The sequence below is a fragment of the Protomyctophum bolini genome, assembly GCF_963924005.1.
Source record: "Protomyctophum bolini genome assembly, chromosome: 11".
Taxonomy (NCBI): Eukaryota; Metazoa; Chordata; class Actinopteri; order Myctophiformes; family Myctophidae; genus Protomyctophum; species Protomyctophum bolini.
In genome coordinates, this window is record NC_137872.1 from 27,611,044 (window position 1) to 27,634,164 (window position 23,121).

The 23,121-nt window shown below is 44.5% G+C and overlaps 1 protein-coding gene across 1 annotated transcript in view; it reads left to right on the forward strand.

Annotated features, from left to right (window-relative positions):
* The window catches only part of LOC308323784 (uncharacterized protein), a 100,008-nt gene that overhangs the window by 74,210 nt on the left and 2,677 nt on the right, over positions 1 to 23,121 (forward strand). The window contains exons 4-11 of the mRNA XM_080775597.1: positions 2,434 to 2,907; positions 10,191 to 10,319; positions 14,930 to 15,011; positions 15,361 to 15,498; positions 15,944 to 16,061; positions 20,577 to 20,672; positions 20,943 to 21,039; positions 22,183 to 22,234. Of these exons, the coding sequence (XP_080631723.1) occupies positions 2,434 to 2,907; positions 10,191 to 10,319; positions 14,930 to 15,011; positions 15,361 to 15,498; positions 15,944 to 16,061; positions 20,577 to 20,672; positions 20,943 to 21,039; positions 22,183 to 22,234 (1,186 nt within the window). The remainder of the gene's footprint in view (positions 1 to 2,433; positions 2,908 to 10,190; positions 10,320 to 14,929; positions 15,012 to 15,360; positions 15,499 to 15,943; positions 16,062 to 20,576; positions 20,673 to 20,942; positions 21,040 to 22,182; positions 22,235 to 23,121) is intronic.

A 23,121-nucleotide genomic window follows, 5' to 3' on the forward strand; every position in this document is an offset into this window, starting at 1 on the left:
CAGACAGTTAGACAGAGTGGTGTCTTGGTGTGTCAGCTTGCTAATGACGCTGAGAACAGGTGTACTCACACTGTGATTTATTTCCTGTGCACAGTATTCTGATAGTGACACAAAATAGTAGTACATCTACAAGCATTGCTAAGCATCTCACCGGTTAGTGACGGAAGTTATTAGCAGAAATATGCGATTTTCAACATTTCCTCTATGCATTTAATGCAGGTATACTGTGCCATTGGCTGCCACATTATATTATGTGTCGCTGAAACATGTACTGACAAAGTTATACTGATTGATTGATTGAAATATTTATTAACAGTTTGCAGAATTACAGTACATTTCAAGCACAAACTCAATACAAAGACTGTTAACTGTGAGTGGACGACCCAATTAAGCATTACACTTGTTTACAACAGGGTCCACCATGTTCAATTCATCAAAACATTTAGAGACGTACAAATAGACACTTCTATAATAGTTAAAGAACAGAACAGGAATTCATCATAAAGGAAGCAAAAAGGGAAAAGAAAGCATTGAAAGTAAAGACTGCAACATTTACTTGATAGCATGACATTGCTGTTAAAAAATTCAAATCCAGCATGCTCTTTCGGCAACTGTATTAGCCTGATTTCTAGATTGTGCTGTATCAGTGTATTTTATGCTAAAGTTATTAGTTGGTGTATGCATTGGCGTTGGTGAATGTGACAGTCTAAACTGGGTCAAAGGACCTAAAGACTAGACTGTGCTGAATGTGCACAGACATTACGTCTCTCCTGATTTGGCCGTTGTGGTGTATGCTGTCATTTTGATGAACGCATATCTCAGTGTTAATCTAACATATATACTTGTGACGCTGTACTGTATTTGCTTGAGTGCAGTTGGCTAGCACCGGTACATCCCATAGCTCGCGGTTTGCACAACTATTATGGTCATTTCACTGAAACCACGTGTTTTCTCACCCCCATCCAATCCTGCCACTCTCTGTCTCGTACTGTACTGTATTTGCTTGAGTGCAGTTGGCTAGTACCGGACCGGTACATCCCATAAGCCGGAGGGACAGGAGTAGAGAGCACATAGCATAGGTGGACAGGTCGCCCAATTAGCCAGTTCTGTTCCATAGCCTGGTGATGCCAAAGCATTCCTTTTTGGGAACCACAGTGTATCTGTGTACTGTAATTATCAATAGAATATGGTGGTGGTCGTGGTCCTGTGTGCTAGCTAGCTTGTGAATGGAATACTTGAGTATCCTGAACATTAAGTCAATATTGGTGTGCATGTTAAGGTTTCTGTCCAATGTAATGTTCTTTCTGTGATCAAATCTGGCACTTGGACTGTGTCACATGTCATCTCCTCTATACCTTCCTGTCTGTCTTCACTGTAATGTCCGGTAATTAAAAGTAATGAAGTCATGTCAAATAGAGAGAGAGAGAGAGAGAGAGAGAGAGAGAGAGATTGCTGTGGCTTTGGACTTCAGACTTCAAAGCTAAGTGTGTTTCTTCTGCCTGAGAACACCACATACCACAGCACCTCACAACACACTCTGATAGTTAATATATTAAGGTGCACGGATCAAAGGGACAGATGGTGTGTGTGTGTGTGTGTGTGTGTGTGTGTGTGTGTGTGAGAGAGAGAGAGAGAGAGGGGGGGGGGGGGGAGAATAGAGGGAGAGAGAGATAGAGAGAATCAGGATTGTTCTTAAGAGTCAACGATCAAACATGCAGCCTGACCTTTGTGTGTACAGTACGGCTGTGTGTGTGTGTGTGTTTGTGTGTGTGCGCACGCTTGTGAGTGAGTGAGTGAGTGAAGGCTGTGCTTGCACGCGCACAGTGTGTGTGTATTTGTGTGTCTGTTTTTCATCTAGTTTAATCTCGTACCATTGTTACTCCCTGCGAACAATGCTTTCTTCTCAGAGGTTCAGCATGCAGTAATAATGGTTGTTTTGCATTTGCATTCTCAATACAAGCATACATGTGCGACTACGTCATGCTCAGGGTGTGTTTATGTGAGAGATGTTGTCATTCTATATGCATATGCATTGCAGCCGGGGTGTTTCTGGGAATTCTGGGAACCATGACAACACAACATACTGCACCAACACACAATAAAGTAAACTATGGCATGTTTGACGGCCAAACCTTAATTCATTCCTATTATGCAGGCTATCATACACTATATATAAATGCATACATGTGCCTTTGTGTGCATGTCATAAACCGCCCTTTGGTCTTTTGTGGGGGAGAGAGTGTGTGTGTAACCACCTGCATTCTAAACAAATTATCAAAGTAATCCTCTCATGACCAAGCGAGTCATTTGGCTTTAAGGGCTCAGGCAAGGCTTCCCTGCTGCTAGATATGTGACTGTGGATGCTGGATTATTTGAGGTGTTTTTATCGACTCGATTCTCCAAACTTACCGTGTCTCTCGTGTCTGTCCGCAGAAACTCAGAAAGCGCTGGAGACGGACACGGCCACCGCCGCCATGGAGGAGAGAGAGGCGGAGCCGGAGAGAGCCGCGAGGGGAGCCGGAGAAGAGGGAGGAGGGAACGAGCCAGAGAGCAACGGACAGGCCACGCCCCCGGAGGGGGTCGACGCGACCCCCGCGGTCGCCGGCGACCCGAAAGAGGAGAACTCTTCGGAAGCGAAGGCGGAGGAGGAGAAGAAGAACGGTGGGATGACAACCGTCGAGGTGGAGGTGGTGGAGAAAGTGCCGGTGGTGGTGCCGCCGGTCGTCCCGGTTTGCCGGCCCGCGGCGCCCGTGCCCACGGCGCCCGTGCCCACGGCGCCCACAGGCCCGGAGGCGGGCATGTTGCGCGGTAGTGAACTGTTTGGCTACGTGGGCATCGAGGCCGTACTGGACCAGATGAGACGCAAGACCATGAAGGCCGGCTTTGAGTTCAACATCATGGTAGTGGGTGAGTACCGAGTAGGCAGAGTCACATGCACAGTCCACACACACACATAAGCACCGCACATTAAACCCTGTATACCACTTAAACCCTGTATATACTTTGTCCATGGCCCTCTTGGGTCTCAACCTTTTCATGCCGTGAACCCCCAAAATTATGTATTTTTAACTGGGGACACCCCCCCCCCCCACCCTGACAAGCACTTGTAATTGTAGGGGTTGAGGCGTAACATTTACTTTGACTCGATTCCACAGATAAACATTGTGAAATTTTGCCTCTTTCTTATGTAATAAATTTGGAATTCAAAACGTCTTAAAAGCCATTAAGCCATTGTCAATTTAGAATAGATAGATACCCTGGCCTGTATATACACTTATACTGTATGCTGGTTTGTTTACTGTTCGAGTGAGAAAACAATGCTGCGAAATATCACCTGGGGACCCCCCAGAATAATTTGGGGCCCACTGCTCTACAGCACATTTCTTCATCGATAACACAATCTATTGAAAATGCGAAGCATTGTGACTGACCGTGTAGACCTGCTATTTTTGGCAGACTGTTCAACAATTAGGACAGGTCCAGAATAGGGATGCTAGGATTTGTGTGGTTCATTTGCGTAACATGTACACTACAGTAGGTATGTTAACATATTTTTGTATATGCAACACATGTACACACTCACGCACGCACGCACGATGAGGGTGGTATTCTTTTTGTTGGAGGCGAGTGAGTAGATCACTCCACGCGGTTATTGACTGCGGATTTCAATAATGGGAGGAAAGGATTACATTACACATCAAAACATTGATAATAACATGTTGTAACCACAGGATGAGGAAAGGATTAAATATGCTCTAGGCGTACTTGTGTGACTTTGTTGGTTGAGAGAATGTTTGAACTGGTTTCAATTTCATTCATTCAATATGCTTTATTATGGGCTTGGATCTTAGTAGTATGATATGGCAGAAATAAATTGCATGGACAAAAACGTATGAGGAAACGATGTGTCAAAATGCACGGCTCATGAAGAGCTTTCTCTGGTAGCTGAAGCATTCAGGCTTTGCACCTCATGGTTCTCAAACGCAACAGCTACAAACAGGGAAAAGCAGTTAACAAAATATGCTCATGCAAAAGATAAAAGGTGCTGAGCAGAAGAACATACTAAAATTGAAAAACAGATAAGTCCACACGCTCGATCTTTATCATGATCCAGCATGCATACTTTTTTGACACAACACAAATGACTATTTCATGAAAATGAGGATAAGTATGTTCTAAAAACATACTGACTGAAATAACCTATACAGTTTATTTTTGCGTAGATTGTAGAGGATATATTTGGTCTGTTTTTAGATGATTGTTTTTAGTTAGCAAAGGAAAGGAAGGAAACAGGAAAGAGAAGATGGAGAGTGGTGGTGACATGATGTGACACAGAGCTATTACAGCTTCAAACCATGGTGGTTTGACTGCATCTGTGCTTACACATTATTATCACTAAGACCTGAGACCAGACTCTACAAATGTCTTCTAAATCATGTCAGTTTTCTGAAAAACCTATGTTTCTATAGGTCAGTGGTGCTCAAACATTTCCATGTCAAGGACGACATGTATGTGGTTGCCGACCCCCATCTGAAAATATGTTGTTCGAGGGCCCCCAGAAGCAAAGATTTGAGTTAAAAACGTTTGCTGTGAAAGAATTCAAAGATATAAAAAAATAGCAGATCTACAAGCTCATAGCATGGCACTCGGTGCTGCACTATGAACTTGTATATCTGCTATTAAACTGGTTAAAAACTAAGGTGACACAGATGTGTTCCAGGTCTTAATGGGTTCAAGATGAAAACAAACCTCTGCTGTCCGTAGGCGTAATTTGGTTGCTTTTGGCCTGTTGTGGAGACGATGACTGATTTGTATGTACCGAACATAGCCGATCCAAAAGGTCACAACACGTCGTGCTGCGCATTGTGAGCTTGTAGATCGGCTATTTATTTTTGCCACATGACGCACACCGTCGCCACGCAACCAAGTATAACATCCTTCAGTGTCTCTACTGACTGAAACCATGTAGGTCCAGGGTAACAAGACAGCATAGGAGACGAGCTGTAGCACAGCGGAGCCTCTGGGGTTTCCCTGTCAACCACAAACACTCTCACACACGCTGACGTGCCAGGCAGCTAAACCTTTCCTGTTCACCTGCGCTTCCTGTGGGTGAAAACCTCATGCTTCAGTGCTACGTGTGTGTGTGTGTGTGTGTGTGTGTGTGTGTGTGTGTGTGTGTGTGTGTGTGTGTGTGTGTGTGTGTGTGTGTGTGTGTGTGTGTGTGTGTGTGTGTGTGTGTGTGTGTGTGTGTGTGTGTGTGTGCGTGCGTGTGCGTGTGCGTGCGTGGTGGTGGCCGCATAACCTAACTTATGAATGCTGAAGTTGCAGTATTCCCCTCCAGTTATAGCCTGAAAACAGAGATGCTATGATTGCCGATGTTGTGGAAGTTTGATGCATTCAGGACATGAAAAACTGCCACATGTCACTATACACAAGATACGGTAGTCAGATAAAATATTGAACACATGCATTATATTCTTCGAGTATATAACATTTGTAACAATAATCCTGTGAAACTGAGAAAACCTGTTGGAAAGTTGAAACACATCCATTGCTCTGTCTGAGGAGAGGTAAACAAATGTGGAAAGGACATTTATTGCGTGCTGGCTGTTTTCTCAGTTTCATGACATCGTTGAGGTGCACCTTGAGACTTTTGTTTAATCTGGAGTGTTGCAGACATTCTGCTTTGCAGTGTTTTCCCTGAACAGTCATCTTGAAGTGTCAGTGGAGTGGAGATCTAATCTAGATGATACTAGTCTGATACGTCTGCCTGGGGACTCCTAAATGTAATGTTGTTAGAACAGCGAGGACCGAGAAAGAAGACAGACAAACCTACGGCGGTTCATCACTGGCCCAATATGAAGGACCGCCCTAAAGAATACATTTTTAACAGAATCTGGGAGATTGTCTTCAGTGTGTTCTGTTCCTTTCTGAGTTTAACTACTTAAACGTTGATGTACGTCAAATGTCAAAAACAGCAGATGAACATGCTCGCTGGAGTGTATTTCCCTGCTGAATGTTGACCTATTTTCATGAAACTTTCACCCATTTTTGCTGATTGTTTGTCCATTGCCCTGAATGGGGATGCTAAAGTTCATCTGGTTAAAGGCATGTGAGGTGTGGTTATGTTTGAAAAAACTACCTTTTTCTAACGATTATTACATTTTATTTTATGCTTGAGTGTAGAGAGATAAGAAACCTATATAGGATTAGGTGCAGAGAGAGTGAGTGGAGCCTGCAAGACAATTCAACTCAGAGGAGCACGACACGACAGCTCAAGTTTTTGTTGTTGCAACTCATAGGAAGCATACTTTCCGAGCCACCAGGCACCCCCATGTCCTGCACTACTCTGGTACCATTAAACACAGGGTTTTGGTGTGACTGGGTGGGCTTCAACCAAAAGAGCTGCATTCTCCAGTCGCATGGCGCTAACGTTGGTCAGAGCCAGCATCCTGGCTCCTTCTTTTGTTGAGAACACCTGCTGCTTTGGCTTTTGACATAAACACACACACACACACACACACACACACACACACACACACACACACACACACACACACACACACACACACACACACACACACACACACACACACACACACACACACACACACAAGCACACACACGCATGCACATGCACATGCACATGCACACTCCTATTCATTGTCACGTTTAAACAAGATGCAAGTTTATAATTATGTGTATTGTGTGTGTGTGTGTGTGTGTGTGTGTGTGTGTGACTGTGTGTGTGTGTGTGTGTGTGTGTGTGTGTGTGTGTGTGTGTGTGTGTGTGTGTGTGTGTGTACCTGCTGGGAGGAACTGTGTTGCACTAGAGCCAACATTCCTCACAGGGCCTTTCTTTTTACTTCTGTTCTCACATTCAAAACAGACACACCACGCACTCTGGGCCAATCGCAGCGTCCGAGGCCTCAGGCCTGTCCTATCACAGGGCAGGATGTCGTGACTGGCGTACGGTTAGACCAATGAGCAAGCGTAGAGCGATGGCCAGCAGGTCACCATCCAAACCATAGAGCGTCTGAAAGGAGGCTTGTTGTTTGTTGGAACAGGTTGCTTTTGTTGTTTAGTGGAAGTCGTTTTTTAAAGACTGACAAACTCTTGTTTTGAATCTCTCTCATTCTCTCACAGTCACTCTCCCTGCTTTTCCTGTGTTTTTAAATGTAGCTTTTTAAAGGGTAGCCATATTCACCCACCTACATGTAATGAATAGTGATCCCATTCTGATGGCATCACAAATAATAGGCAAACATTCAGTGGAAAAAGGGAAAACCTTTAGACAGGTTCAGTTCAGGACAGGTTCAGTTGCAGGACAAACGACAGCAGAGGTTTCAATATCACAAAGCACAATTTATTTCCACCAGTAGCCAGACAGAATGCACTGCTGTGGTACTAACTAGAAGACCCTGTAGCTACACAGGCTCTCTCTCTGACTGTGAAGATGACTGATTTTTCCTGTCGTGCCTCCATTTCCTCCATAAACAACAGCGTCCGAGTCCAATTAACAGTTTGACTCATGCCAGGGATGACTGCTTAAATCAGCCATCCTCCATCCCACAAAAACATTCCACAACAATCTACCATCTAGAAGTTTACAACGTGTCACTCGGGTGCTGAAGTGTTAAACTCCCTGCCCAACACGGAGGTTGAGGTTCGAATCCGTCGTGGTGCATCCGGCTTTGTCTCATTGTAGCCCGTATCCGGGGGAGTGAAGCCGGTGCGGGGCGGGTGATATCTGTCACTGCATGTACTCCTACAGGCTGGGGGCGGCGCCGGTCAGCAGGGAGTGTTGAGTGGGAGGAGTAGTAGGACGAAGGCCCTACGTGCTCCTCCCGGTGGGGGCTCCTCACTGGCAGGTGAGTCAGTAGGAGACAACACAGCAGTGACAACGCAGAGAAGAGTGTGGGGAGAAATTAATTGGCGTAGCGACTAAGTTGGGGAGAAAAAAGGGGGTCAAAATAATTGGCTACTAAAAGAATGTCGCATTCTTCTGTGTCAGTGTTTGCTGAAGAGATTTGGTTTAGAGTGAGAAAAGGTAGGGGTCAACAGAGTACAGTTTTGAGTGGTTCATATTCGCCTTGCATAACTGTATAGTACTGGGTTTCCAGAAGCTTACATACTGTACAGCACATACCCGTTTCCTGTTTCATTGTCTCATAGCTTCTTTTGATCGGTTTGGCAGCGGATTTAAACCTCATATTATGTCCAAAACTGTTACTTTTCAGGATTCAAATTAAAAAATGGCAAAAGTAGCAGATCGACTAGATGTTTTCAGTTTGTGAATGCTGCTACTTTTGATGCAATTGTATGGTCAAGTAGGCTAGTAGGGCGTTCATTTACGGAAAACAAAAATAACACGAAAAGTTAAAAGAATATGGATATAAGAGGTTTCTGCCTGACGGCGACGAAGGTGAAGGTGACATGTAAGTGCAGTTATGTGCAAACTCACAGAGCACAGTGCTGGGACCCCCCAGGGACTGCTGTGGGTCCTCGGAGAGCCACTGGTGTGTTGTACAATAGGAGAGCCACTGGTGTGTTGTCCAATAGGAGAGCCACTGGTGTGTTGTACAATAGGAGAGCTACTGGTGTGTTGTACAATAGGAGAGCTACTGGTGTGTTGTACAATAGGAGAGCCACTGGTGTGTTGTACAATAGGAGAGCTACTGGTGTGTTGTACAATAGGAGAGCTACTGGTGTGTTGTACAATAGGAGAGCCACTGGTGTGTTGTAGAATAGGAGAGCCACTGGTGTGTTGTACAATAGGAGAGCCACTGGTGTGTTGTACAATAGGAGAGCCACTGGTGTGTTGTAGAATAGGAGAGCCACTGGTGTGTTGTACAATAGGAGAGCTACTGGTGTGTTGTACAATAGGAGAGCTACTGGTGTGTTGTACAATAGGAGAGCCACTGGTGTGTTGTACAATAGGAGAGCTACTGGTGTGTTGTACAATAGGAGAGCTACTGGTGTGTTGTACAATAGGAGAACCACTGGTGTGTTGTACAATAGGAGAGCCACTGGTGTGTTGTACAATAGGAGAGCTACTGGTGTGTTGTACAATAGGAGAGCTACTGGTGTGTTGTAGAATAGGAGAGCCACTGGTGTGTTGTACAATAGGAGAGCTACTGGTGTGTTGTACAATAGGAGAGCTACTGGTGTGTTGTACAATAGGAGAGCCACTGGTGTGTTGTACAATAGGAGAGCTACTGGTGTGTTGTACAATAGGAGAGCTACTGGTGTGTTGTACAATAGGAGAACCACTGGTGTGTTGTACAATAGGAGAGCCACTGGTGTGTTGTACAATAGGAGAGCTACTGGTGTGTTGTACAATAGGAGAGCTACTGGTGTGTTGTACAATAGGAGAGCCACTGGTGTGTTGTACAATAGGAGAGCTACTGGTGTGTTGTACAATAGGAGAGCTACTGGTGTGTTGTACAATAGGAGAGCTACTGGTGTGTTGTACAATAGGACAGCTACTGGTGTGTTGTACAATAGGAGAGCTACTGGTGTGTTGTACAATAGGAGAGCTACTGGTGTGTTGTACAATAGGAGAGCTACTGGTGTGTTGTACAATAGGAGACAGCTGTCGCTTGGTGGATAAGACCACATCACGTTGGTTTTTCATTTGAAGACAGGAAGCAGGCTGCTGTTGTGTGTGTGTGTGTGTGTGTGTGTGTGAGGATGTGATCTCTTCTGTGTGCCCTGGGGCTGTCTGCACTTTCCTGCTGCATGCACACACGCGCACATACACACACACACACGGTCTGTCTGTCTGTCTGTCTGTCTGTCTGTCTGTCTGTCTGTCTGTCTGTCTGTCTGTCTGTCTGTCTGTCTGTCTGTGATTTTGTGTAGGTGTGCATGTTGGTACAGCTTCACACTCTGTTGTGACATCGCTAATCAATTAAAGGGGATTACAAGACTGCAGATCACACCTGACAGACTGACAGTGTCACTGAGCAGAGATCACACCTGACAGACTGACAGTGTCACTGAGCAGAGATCACACCTGACAGACTGACAGTGTCACTGAGCATTACTTTGTATTGAAGGTGGTGGGTTTTAAAATGTTACACCTTTTTTATTTAAGTTTTGTTGTTATTGGTTTTGGTTGTCTTTTTATGTAATTCATGGTACAAACTAAAGTGTGTGTGTGTGTGTGTGTGTGTGTGTGTTTACAGGTCAGAGTGGGCTCGGTAAATCCACCTTGGTCAACACACTCTTCAAGTCCAAAGTCAGCCGCAAGTCCTGTACCCCCAACTACGAAGAGAAGATCTCCAAAACTGTCAAACTGCAGTCAGTCAGCCACAGTGAGTAGCACGCACACACACACGGACACGCAGTCGAACACGCATGCACGCTCACACACACGCACGCACACACACACACACACACACACACACACACACACACACACACACACACACACACACACACACACACACACACACACACACACACACACACACACAAATCATTTAAGTGTATGGCAGAGTGTACAGCGCAACGACAGCGGTGAACAATATCGTTGGGATCACGTTCAGAGCGATTTGATGAATGACAACAATCAAAATCCATCATCTCAATTATAGTTATCATACTCGGTTTGGACGGCCCTTAATGGTTTCATTTTTAAATCGACCCTAATTACTGTGTATATCAGTTCTGTGGCCAGGATGACGCGGCGGTTACGCCCCCAGCTACTATACTGTACAGCAGGGGTTCTCAACATTTTTAGGCTGCGACCCTCCCAATATAATCACATTTGAACTGGGGACCCACCACCTTGAATTGTAGGCATTGTAGGTATTGTAGGTATTGTAGGTATTGTAGGTAAGGCATTTAGTTTGACAGATTAATATCACTTCCACGTTGACCACAGAAGCGGGCCGTGGTTATAAGCACAAACCATATAGAATGTTGCGTACCTACAGTACAGTACGTGACATCCACATACGTTATATTGTAGTTATCTCATGAGCAGCATCTGTGGGCTGAGTCTCAGGTCCTGGTTTCTCTGCTACATCCTCACTCCCTCAGAACAGGAATCCTCACTTCTCCTTTGACCACCTGCAGCACGGGGTCAACTTCTGTTTTACTACCATTAGCTTCCCGTTTAGCAGCCAGCTACACTGACACATTCTAGGACAAGGTCATGGTCATAGGGTTCTATTAATATGCACTGTATTGTGTCCGTGTAGGCAAAACAAAATCTAGAGCGTTCATTTGATGGACACGCACGCAGCCGGGCATCAAACAGAATTAGCTTAGCCTTCGCAGACTCAACTTCATCTTTGTCCCTCAGCTAGGCCTGTGCGGGCATGGAACTGATGGAAGAATAATTAATTTGCATCCAAACCCTGGCTCAAAACAGTCATTGTTCGTCCCCTCAAAGGTTCTTGCCGCAAATGAGGTATAATTTTCTCCCAATTGGGTAAGAAGGCTCTCGTTGTGCACGGTGTCACTCCTAAAACCACACAGTCTTCAGATGTGGCCAAATCCAATCTGGAGCTCAGATGATCTAAAAAAAGGCTTGATTACCTTTGAGGGATGTTTTTGTTTTATTTGACAGAGCCGTGCATGGCGATGAGTCACGTTTAAGCCCTCGATGCCATAATGAGGTTTCGTGCACAGTGAAATCCCAAGCGTTTATTTATCCACGTGTAGCTCAGGGAATGTACAGTTGCATTTTGTACGACGCTCACAAGTTAAATTAACACTGAGGATTCTGTACGTGGCAGAGGGAGTTCCCAGGATACCACGGAACTTTGAATGATATGTTGACTGGCATGGCCGTGTGTGCCTGTCTGTCTGTCCATCTGTCTCAATGTGTTTATGTGCTTTGGATGGCAGAAAATGTCAGGTTAAGACATGAAATTATTATTTGTCTCTCCCGTACGGTTTGTCTGTGCTTACATACACGCACGCACGCACGCACGCACGCACAGACACACACACACACACACACACACACACACACACACACACACTAAAACTTGAAATCCAGCCATACAGACGTGAAGCACACTTGACTCAAACTAACCTAAACACGACGTCTCTTTGACGGAGGAATTCTCTTTTTTTCCCTTCTCCATCTCGGCCTTCGCAAGAATGTGAGGCTGCAAAACGTGACATCTTTCATAAACATTTTGCTCCGCCGCTTTCACATGGCTGTCTGTGAGCGTTGTGACTGCTGTGTCACACACGTACGCGTCGCAGCGCACTCAGAGATAGAGATAAAACATGATGAAAAATAGCCACGAGAAAACACTGTTACAATCCAGATCTCTCCTCGAGACCCAGAGAAAATGTCAGTATGCTATATTCAACATGTAAGCCTTTACATGGTCATTGTTCAGAAGCAGAAGTCTGTTCACTTTTTTCCCCTCCACCAAGAATTTGACTTTCGTGGCATTTTTAAGAGACGGCTAGTAAAGACAAAGAATCACATAAATAACATATCTTGAGTTAAAGCTCTTGCACAGTAAAATCCATCGTTTTAAAGCTAGAAATTGTAGATATTATGTCCTCTAGAATAGATGGGAGAGGGTAAATGCTACTGTTACACCCGGGGAGATACGTCCAGGGGAGATAATGAGCTATGAATATGACAAAAGATGCAGAATGTCAATATCAAATGTAATATGTAATCTATTGTAGATTGGATGGAGCCCGCACACCACAGGTAATAGCAAGACGTTCTTTATTGAAATATATGTGTAATCTATTGTCATCATCTTCAGCCAAACACCAAAACTAGTAATAACAACGTTCATGCACAGATGAAAAGTGAATGCCTGCTAGCTATAGGGAGCATGATGCCAGTTTTCCTAAAAGTGGGTTGGACTGTTTGGTGTCTGGCTGGCTCTGCCCCAAATCCTAACTACTTTGAACCCTTATTTCGCATCAAACGATGACACAAAAACAAGCTCACAACATGTCACCATGTGGCGTCGGCTGTTTTCGCTGCACTACTTTTTGAGAATTTGGGTCTATACTGATATGCCCAACAGAAAAAGTCCTTGGGTTCCCGCGTAGGCTAGAATCAAATGCAGAACTGTACAATGCAAAATAATAGTTTTAATGGCTTACAAACGGCTATATTTAAAAACCTTTTTTGTTTTAGCAAACAATTCTAGCTGTTTGAAGGCATTCAAATCTATTTAGCATGCACTGTACAGTGTTCTACTACCTCCTCAGTATAAGTATACCAGGTTTGATGTGGGGGGTGAACTGGAACTACAACTGCTGAGTCTTCTGCAGTATTTCTTCCCTCTTCACCGATGCTGACCTCATTGCCTGTAAATCCTGCTGCTTTAGGGAAAGGAAAGACAGTTGCACAACCTCACACAGCCTGCAGCGACTATAAAGGCTACTGGAAATCTAGTAAAAAACACAGTTTAAAGTGAGCTGTGTGAAGTAAGCTTACACAATCGGCTCCTATTTATTTTACCGCCACCGTCCTCCACCTGTGTGTGTGTGTGTGGGGGTGGGTGGGTGTGGGTGTGCGCGCGCACGCGTGCGTGTGTACCTTTGATTGATTGAAGACTTTAACAGTTTGCAGGGAAAAGCACAGTAAAGTACAGTTCACTACAAGGTCTGCTAAGAGGATTTAAAACCAAGAAACTAAAGCCTATGGCTCTCCATTGTGGTCCTCAATTCATCGAAATTGAGTGTGTGTGCGTGCATGCGTTTGTGTGTGTGTGTGCATGCATGCATGCGTGCACACACACACACACACACACACACACACACACACACACACACACACACACACACACACACACACACACACACACACACACACACACGGCAATAATGTGGCCGGCAGAGAAGCGGACTGAAAACTGGAAGTGCTGTGGCAATCCTTTTAACAAATATTCCCGTGTGTGTAATGCAGAGCAAGCAGGTCTGCCCCTTTATTGCAGGTTAGTCAACCTCTCAATGATCAGTTTCCAACTGGCCTCTCAGGCTTCCGCTGAGAGGAGATTCCTGTGTGCTTACTCCACATGGGAATGGGCCTCAAATGATAGTCTTTAGGCTGCTGCATGGTTTACCCAGACTCAAACACACACACACACACACACACACACACACACATGCTCACGCCGTGTACACGCACATATCGCACAGTCAAGGTAAAAGTTAGAGGCGACAGGTGTTATTTATTTCCTTTATCTTACGGCTGTTTGCATGCATGCACGTGTCCCGTCATGGTGTCAACGGCAGGTGACTGAGGTGAGTGCCTCTCAATCCAAGGTGGCCTGTCTGCTGCCTGATTTGTGGGGTGGACTGTAAGAATGGCAGGCCATTTAGGTCACAGTGCTTCCCAAACATTTTAACGCTGAACTCTTAACTTTGATCCTCGTTAAGCGATTGGCCAATGGGGGCTTGTGAATCTACTTGGAAGAATGTAGACTTAGTTTTGCGTGCCAGCGTCGCGTCGCAGTAAACGCACTCAGGAAGACACAGTCGCAGCAACAGAGTCACCTTTACTTGACATACACATTATGCAAGTCATCAATCCCTCGCGTCCGTCCGTCCATCCATCCATCCATCCATCCATCCATCCATCCATCCATCCATCCAATTAACAGTTTTTTGTTACACCTGCTTATAATGAGATCAGAGCAGCAGATCATAGCCCTGGTCCAGGGGACCCAGGCTAGTACTGCTGGTTTCCATTCTAGGTTCTAATTGGATACAAATGTATACCCAGAAGTGTTAATAAAACACTGTGTATTTTACTACGCAGCTACATGTATATCCAACACACACACACACACACACACACACACACACACACACACACACACACACACACACACACACACACACACACACACACACATGGGTTAGAGAAGAAACGGCAGTAAGGCAGTATGTAACGTGGATCCCTGGCTGTCTGTCGTCCCTGTAGTGATCGAGGAGAAAGGGGTGAAGATGAAGCTGACTGTCATCGACACGCCAGGCTTCGGAGACCAGATCAACAATGAGAACTGGTGAGTAGATTAGCAGAAGTTAGAGAGATGGAGGTTCACGTGTTGCTCACAGACAAGTATGTGCTAAGTTCACTATGAAATGCTCTCTTGCACTCGTTAAGAGAGCGTTTTTTTTCTAGAAAAACCTTAGGATTTAGAACACTTCGTGCTGCACTAGGAGCTTGTACATCTGCTATTTTTGAACATTTAGCACAAATCGTCTCTTCTGGGGGGTGTCATTGGCACGAAATAGTTTGAAGTAGTGATTTAGAAGGCATTTGTAGAATTGTATTCTATCGGTCTAAATGGCTTAAACAGCAGCAGCCGTGATCAACTAAAACGTCCTCGTTATTTCCACAATCCTCTCCAGCTGGGAGCCCATAGAGAAGTATGTGAACGAACAGTATGAGAAGTACCTGAGAGAAGAGCTGCACGTCAACCGCAAGAGGAGGATCCCTGACAGCCGCATCCACTGCTGTGTCTACTTCCTGCCAGCCACCGGCCACTGGTGAGTAATACTACACACGCATGCTGCTGTATGTAATGTCTGACTCTGAGAGATAATCAATGAGGAGCGGGTCATTAATGCAATGTAATTGACACGAGCCGGTCCTAATGCTGACAAATAAACCCCGACAGGGTGATTAGACCCTGACACGATGGCGGAGGGGTCTTTATCACCCTGAAGTGAGCGACGCAACGTGTTTTGAGCTTGCAGATCTGCTATTTTCGGCAAGTGACGTCATATTACTAGGCTCGTTTCTTTTCTGAGCCTGGCCCATGTGTCTGGATTCGATACGTGACATCACATTAGGACCCACTAGAATCCGTAATACGCCAAAACCTTTGGCTTATTGATCTGGTTCTCCCAATTCCCTGTCTGTAAACCTCAATCTGGTTGACAGCAAATTTTAACAACCGTGTGTGTGTGTGTGTGTGTGTGTGTGTTGCAGGTTACGTCCCATTGACATTGAGTTCATGAAGAGGCTTGGCAAGATAGTGAGCATCGTACCGGTCATCGCCAAGTCCGACACGCTCACCATCGAGGAGAGACTGGAGTTCAAGCAGAGGGTGCGCAGAACGCACGCACGCACACACGCACACACACACACACACACACACACACACACACACACACACACACACACACACACACCGTGTTTCGCCTCTCGTAGGTCCATATAAGTAGCTCTGTCATCTGGCTTTTGTCTGTAAACATTTCACTGTCTCCCACCGGTAGACCCTGGACCTTCCATACATCATTTTTTAAAACGTAGAGTCTGATGCTCTTTCAACACTAAACAACGTAACTCTGGGAGTCATGAGTTGTGTCACACATGATGTGACTCCAATAACAGCGGCTTTCACATCCATACTGAAGGCTTGGATTCGGTTTTGTTCTGACTCTGTGATATATAAGCTCTGCTATCTGTTCCTCTCTGTGGTTCAGACGTCATTGGATTCTGTCCAAGATTGTTGCTGTCCTTATTTACATTTATAAACATCTTTTTACAGTAATGTGATCTACAATCTAATTTAAACATTGTTCATTGTATAAGCAACATTTAGCTATTGAGCTATCGTCAATCTAATGATCCTGCTACCCTAATAGAAAGGGGTGCATGAGCACCTGGCCGTTCATTCGTGCTCTATCTCCGACCAAGCCACACTTCCACCACACATCTCTCTATGCAAAATAAAACCTGCACACTCCCACAAAAGACATAGACTACATTGCATTCGCCAAAAATGTCTTATTTACTGTTTAAATATTACTTTTCTGAAACACGCTATTCTTGCTCAACCTCAACAGCCTACGTCAGAATCGTCATGTTGGCGTCTACTACGCCAACTACGTTCACTTAATGGGGCCAGTCCTTCACAGTGACACACGCGTTAGATGAACCACGCGACCGGCATGGTTTATACCCCTCAATGTCGTGCCTACTCTACACTGCCATCCCAAGTCCCCTCCCCCTTTCACTGCTCCTGTGTGTGACCTGTGAACTACTCTCTGACTGCACTGTGGCTTGATTTATATGTGCGAGGTTGAAATGTAATGCACATAAATTAATTATAGGTCCAGCAAGCAAATCATGATTGGCTGTTTGTGCTCAATAGGTCACCATCACATTCCGATTTTAGCTGTTGTATTTTGTATGACATTTATTTGGGCCAGTAGTTTCATATCTATCCTTTTTCCGACCAACACAGAACATGCTAACGGTGTTAGCGCGTTAGCATCCATCTTGCTTTTGATTTATATGTGCGAGGTGGAAATGTAATGCACATAAATTAATTATAGGTCCAGCAAGCAAATCATGATTGTCTGTTTGTGCTCAATAGGTCACCATCACATTCCGATTTTAGGTGTTGTGTTTTGGATGACATTTTGACCAGTAGTTTCATATCTATCCTTTTTCCTTTGACCAACACAGACCATGCTAACGGTGTTAGCGCGTTAGCATCACACAGCTTACAGCGTCAGTGTTGCATGAATACTTTCAACCATGACAATGCCGACTACTTTTGCTACACACACTTCCAAAGGATTATGGAGATGTCTTTATATTTTTTTTAAGGTTGAGAAATGAAATAATTATGGTCGTTTCTAATCTCAGCATTTCACAAGAGAAAGACGTGGATGCCTTTCGCTGCGCTGTTGGCGTTGCCATGTCTCATAGAAACAAGTAAATAGGTCTATAAAAATAATCCCAAAACAAGCGCATATAACAGGGGTCTGTAACCTATTTTCAATGAAGTGCCATGTTTTTAATTTCTAGATAGTGAGTCAGCCACAAGCTCACATCACAACAATAATCCATGTAATAATCACAATAACAATACTAATAATAATAATCATAATAATAATAATAACAATAAACTTCTTTGTAAACTCACTCATTTACAAACAAGCTCACATCAGAACAATAATGCATGTAATAATAATAACAATAATAATAATAATCATTATAAGAAAAACAACACTAACAACAGTACAGTACAGTACAGTACAGTACAGTACAGTACAGTAAAGACGTACAGTAAAGTACAGTACAGAGGACAACATTACAGTACAGTGCAATACTAAGGAGTGCAGTACAGTATCCTGCTACCCTAATAGACAGGGGTACATAAGCACATGGCCGTTTATCCAACAGCTTTCTCCCACCGAACCACACTTTCACCACACATCTCTATATGCAAAATAAAACCTGCACACTCCCAGAAAACATATAGACTACATTGCATTCGCCAAAAATGTCTTATTTACTGTTTAAATATTACTTTTGTCAAACACGCTATTATTGCTCAACCTCTACAGCCTACGTCAGAATCGTCATGTTGGCGTCTACTACGCCAACTACGTTCACTTAATGGGGCCAGTCCTTCACAGTGACACACGCGTTAGATCAACCACGCAACCGGGATGGTTTCTACCCCTCAATGTCGTGCCTACTCTACACTGCCATCCGAAGCCCCCTCCCCCTTTCACTGCTCCTTTGTCGCCAACTACGTTCACTTAATGGGGCCAGTCCTTCACAGTGACACACGCGTTAGATGAACCACGCGACCGGGATGGTTTCTACCCCTCAATGTCGTGCCTACTCTACACTGCCATCCCAAGTCCCCTCCCCCTTTCAGCGACTCGAACAGCAGCTCCGTCCGAAAGCCCACAGCACTACTGCACAGCCCCACACATGTCACACACCCAAATGAATCGAATGAATGAATAAGGCGCTTATATCGCTTTTGCTCAGTGGATGGGACATTTACATTAAAAGCAATCGGATGGACGCGTGGATAACGGCATGGTTGTGTGCAATCGGAGGGAAAGCTTCCATAATCCATATAGCTTCCATGCTAGCTGCTTCAGACACAGGGGAGGGAGATGGCCCGGTCTCGAGTGCGAAATAGCGCTTATGCAACAATTACCCTAAAAACACAAACACATCAACTCGATGTCATTGTGAATAAGAATTTCGAGCGACAAAATAATTTTTGGAAGGACACTTTCACCCAGTATGAAGCTATATGTGGTAGCCGTCTGTGTCACACCAAAACTGGTGTCCTATACAATCCTGTAACGATCCTCTCTTGCATCTGGGCTGAGGCACTGCCTGCGAGTTGGCTCCGTCTAATAAGCAAATTTAGAAATTCCTGTTTGAGAGCTAGCTAATTTAAGACATCCGGTTGCCTTCAGAATAAAATAAGGTCATTTAATTCGTTAATTACATAATTATTACATTACATTATTAGTATTATTGTTACATTACAGTTATTGTAAAGACACACATTATGTTCCTGTGTAAAAATAAGTAATTCAATATATCTAAATGGATAAATGCTATTCACTACAGTGCATGGACTTTAAAAAGTGGAAATTATACTTCTGGATTTGCAGGCCTGGCGCCACGGGGGGGGGGGGAGGGGTGTTTGCCCCCCTAAATCAACCTCTCTGCCCCCTTACATCAAAAGTGGAAAAAACTCTACAGTTACAGACAAAACAATTACAGTTACATTTCCAGGCATTCAATTAAATTCCCTTGCTTGAAAGGAAGGAAGTAAGGATGCATCTTAATACAGGATCCAGCAGCATCTTAATGATCTCCCATCTACAACTGGAAAAACAACATTCCTCACCTATAGGCCATCCTTGGGGTGGGGAGGGGTGCTAATGTAATTGTTGCAGTGGTCAGGGTGCTTAAGTGGCCAGCTACTGTAACTAGCCAGGGGTGCTAATGTCATTGTGCTGGGTGTGGTCAGGGTGCTTAAGTGGCCAGCTTAGCTAACAATAAGCTTCTTTGTAAACTCACTCATTTACAAACAAGCTCACATCAGAACAATAATGCATGTAATAATAATAACAATAATAATAATAATCATTATAAGAAAAACAACAATAACAACACTAACAACAGTACAGTACAGTACAGTACAGTACAGTACAGTACAGTACAGTACAGTACAGTACAGTACAGTAACGACGTACAGTAAAGTACAGTACAGAGGACAACATTACAGTACAGTGCAATACTAAGGAGTGCAGTACAGTACTATAATAATTTATAACCCATCCGTTACTACATGTGCAGGGCACACTACTGAGTTTAAAAACACAGCTGAAACATGAAGTGGAGTCTGTCAACTCCTTCTTCCCATATTGCGCTGCAACGACACTGGGATGAGGCCCCCGAAGGGGGCCGAAATTCTAGTAATAATAATAATAATAATACACTTTATTTATATAGCACCTTTCATACATAAATGCAGCTCAAAGTTGCAATGGCAAAGAACATTCACGATTCAGTCCTAAGCCTGATTTATATATATCGTAAATGGCAGATATACAAGCTCACAACGCCTCATAAGCGTGACACATTGTGAGCTTGTAGATCTGTTGTTATTCACTGAGCATGACACCGGCACCCCACTAAGTAAGACTTAGCTTCTTGTTTTAGGATGTTCTATATGGCCCTCATACTTCCTGACCGTGCGATGCCCTGACACGTGAACCTTTTGTTGTGAACTAATGAGCCCTCTCTGACTGCCCTTTCCTTGACCTCTTAACTACTCTCTTGACAGATAAGACAGGACCTGGTTGCAAACGGTATTCGCGTCTACCCCCAGAAAGAGTTCGATGAGGACACGGAGGAGCGCATGGTCAACGACAGGATCAGGGTACGTTCAACCTGATGAATAGAATGTGTTTTAAACATGTATTTATTATATACTGGCCTCCCAATATGATCCGGTCACTTCACATAATAGCTCATTTCAAAACTATGATGAGCTTCTCTTCTCTTCTCTTCTCTTCTCTTCTCTTCTCTTCTCTTCTCTTCTCTTCTCTTCTCTTCTCTTCTCTTCTCTTCTCTTCTCTTCTCTTGCTTTGGTTTGACACTGTGACCTTCTGTGTGTGGTGGTTTTGACACTGTGACATTCTGCATACAGGAAAACATTCCCTTTGCTGTGGTGGGAACGGACAAGGAGCACCAGGTGAACGGGAACAAGGTGCTGGGACGCAAAACCAAGTGGGGCATCATCGAAGGTAACCACCACTCCATCTATCTATAAATGCACCAGGTCTCTGTCTGTATGTATGTCTGTGTGTGTGTAATCCACGTAACCGTTAGCCCCCCCGACTTCAAATTCACGTTCCACACCACAGCAGGGGGTACAATGCCCGGTGTCGAGTCAGTCGGACCCATATATGGAGCTGGCCTGTTCTGACCTCACAACACTATTTGGCTCGCCTGACACAGAACTCCACCAGCTGGCTGCATAGACTCCATATTTGGGCATGCCTTACAAAGAACTCCATATATGGGCATAAAAGGGAGACAGACACAATAACTGGGTGGGGCATGCATTTCCAACTTGCATTGTTCCAAGTAGGCCAGTGCCCAACGGGCACCGCTGTAGAGGCCCCATGGGCACTGTTCTAGTTTAACAAAGACCACACAGTGGTCACACGCCACAAGCTCACAATGTGGCACATAGAGAGGCATTATGGAGATCTGCTGATTTTGCTGTCAAGTATGTCAGTGATTCCCAAATAGTGTGCCATGAGACGAGTCCAGGTGCGTCTGGGACCAAAGTTGAAAAAACTAATTTCTTAGTGGTGCAAAGGTGACATATTTGTGAATGACAACTACAGAAAAGGATTTGGGTGATGATGATGCTGATGATAGTAGATGGTGCTGATTATTATGATCATTTACAAGTACTTAATAACTTAAGTCAATGAAGCCGATCAAAATGCCTTTTTTGCCTCAGTGGGGTGGTGTACATTGCCATCTAGTGGTGGGGCTCTAAAACAGAATGCTCAAGGCCTGCTACAAACTCAGAGTGGAAAGAATGACATCTATATAGTCATGGCCTGGGGCATGACATGGGAAATGGCCTATGGTTGTGCTAGCTGAATATATCTGAGCAAATAACAATACGAACACATTTTATCTGAAAGGCCTGTCCTGGGACATTCAAACATCAACAAAACATTAGTGCCATTGAGTCAGCAGAGAATAGTCCCAGAATATAACTGGCAAGCTGCTGTGGGATTCTTGAGGGATTAGAAATAAAAGCTCCTTGTATCTTTAAGTGAAATAGACTTTCAAAACATTCATTACGTTTGTGATGCAGTGAAACACCACAAATCCCTAAAAGCCATGTCATTTTTCTCTGTCCACAGTGGAGAATGTGGCACACTGTGAATTCGCCAATTTAAGAGATTTGCTGATCAGGTGAGTCGATGTGCCGAGGTGTGTGTGTGTGTGTGTGTGTGTGTGTGTGTGTGTGTGCGTGTGTGCGTGGATGCGTGTGTTGTTTGTTGTGTGCTACTTTAAGCTACCATACGCAGAGGCTTACCAGTGTGGCTTCATTTATTTTCCCGTGTTGTCAAGCGTGGGATCATGGGTAGTTTGTGAAAGGCCATAAATGATACAGAGGGGTGTTTGTTTCCCTTTGGACAAGTGCATGCACACACCTTCATACGCACGCACACACACACACACACACACACACACACACACACACACACACACACACACACACACACACACACACACACACACACACACACACACTGGTGGCTCGTCCCTGTTCAAGTAGAATGGAATCTAATGACAGAGTTTGCAGCCAGGGCTACTTTAAGGTCAGCCGGGGTCGCATGCCTCTCCGAGGCCTACCTCAGGCCAAAGGGCAGAGGTCAGCGCCGTGTGTCCGATACGGAGCAGGATCTGTCAAGCGGGAGAAGAAGCAGCTGTTTTATGACAAAGTGGAAGGTGTTTTTTTAACTCCCGGGGGAAAGTCTCATGTTTCCGCCTTAAATCATACTGTGGAACATTCATGTAGAGTTTTTAGTTGCTGTTTGTTTTTGCATCACCACGTTTTAGTATCTATAGGGACGTACTGCCTAAAACGGAACGCTGCAGGCAGTGCTAAAATACATTTCCGGTGCGAGGGAAGACACTCTTCCCTCACCTCCCACACTCTTCTTCTCTAAACGTCTTTAGAGAAGTTGTAAAAACAGAACACATTTATAGGTTAATGTGAAAGATATACCAGTGAAATATTACATAAAAAGTAAATAACTATAAAGGTTGGCCAGGTTGGCCTTCAACACACGCTG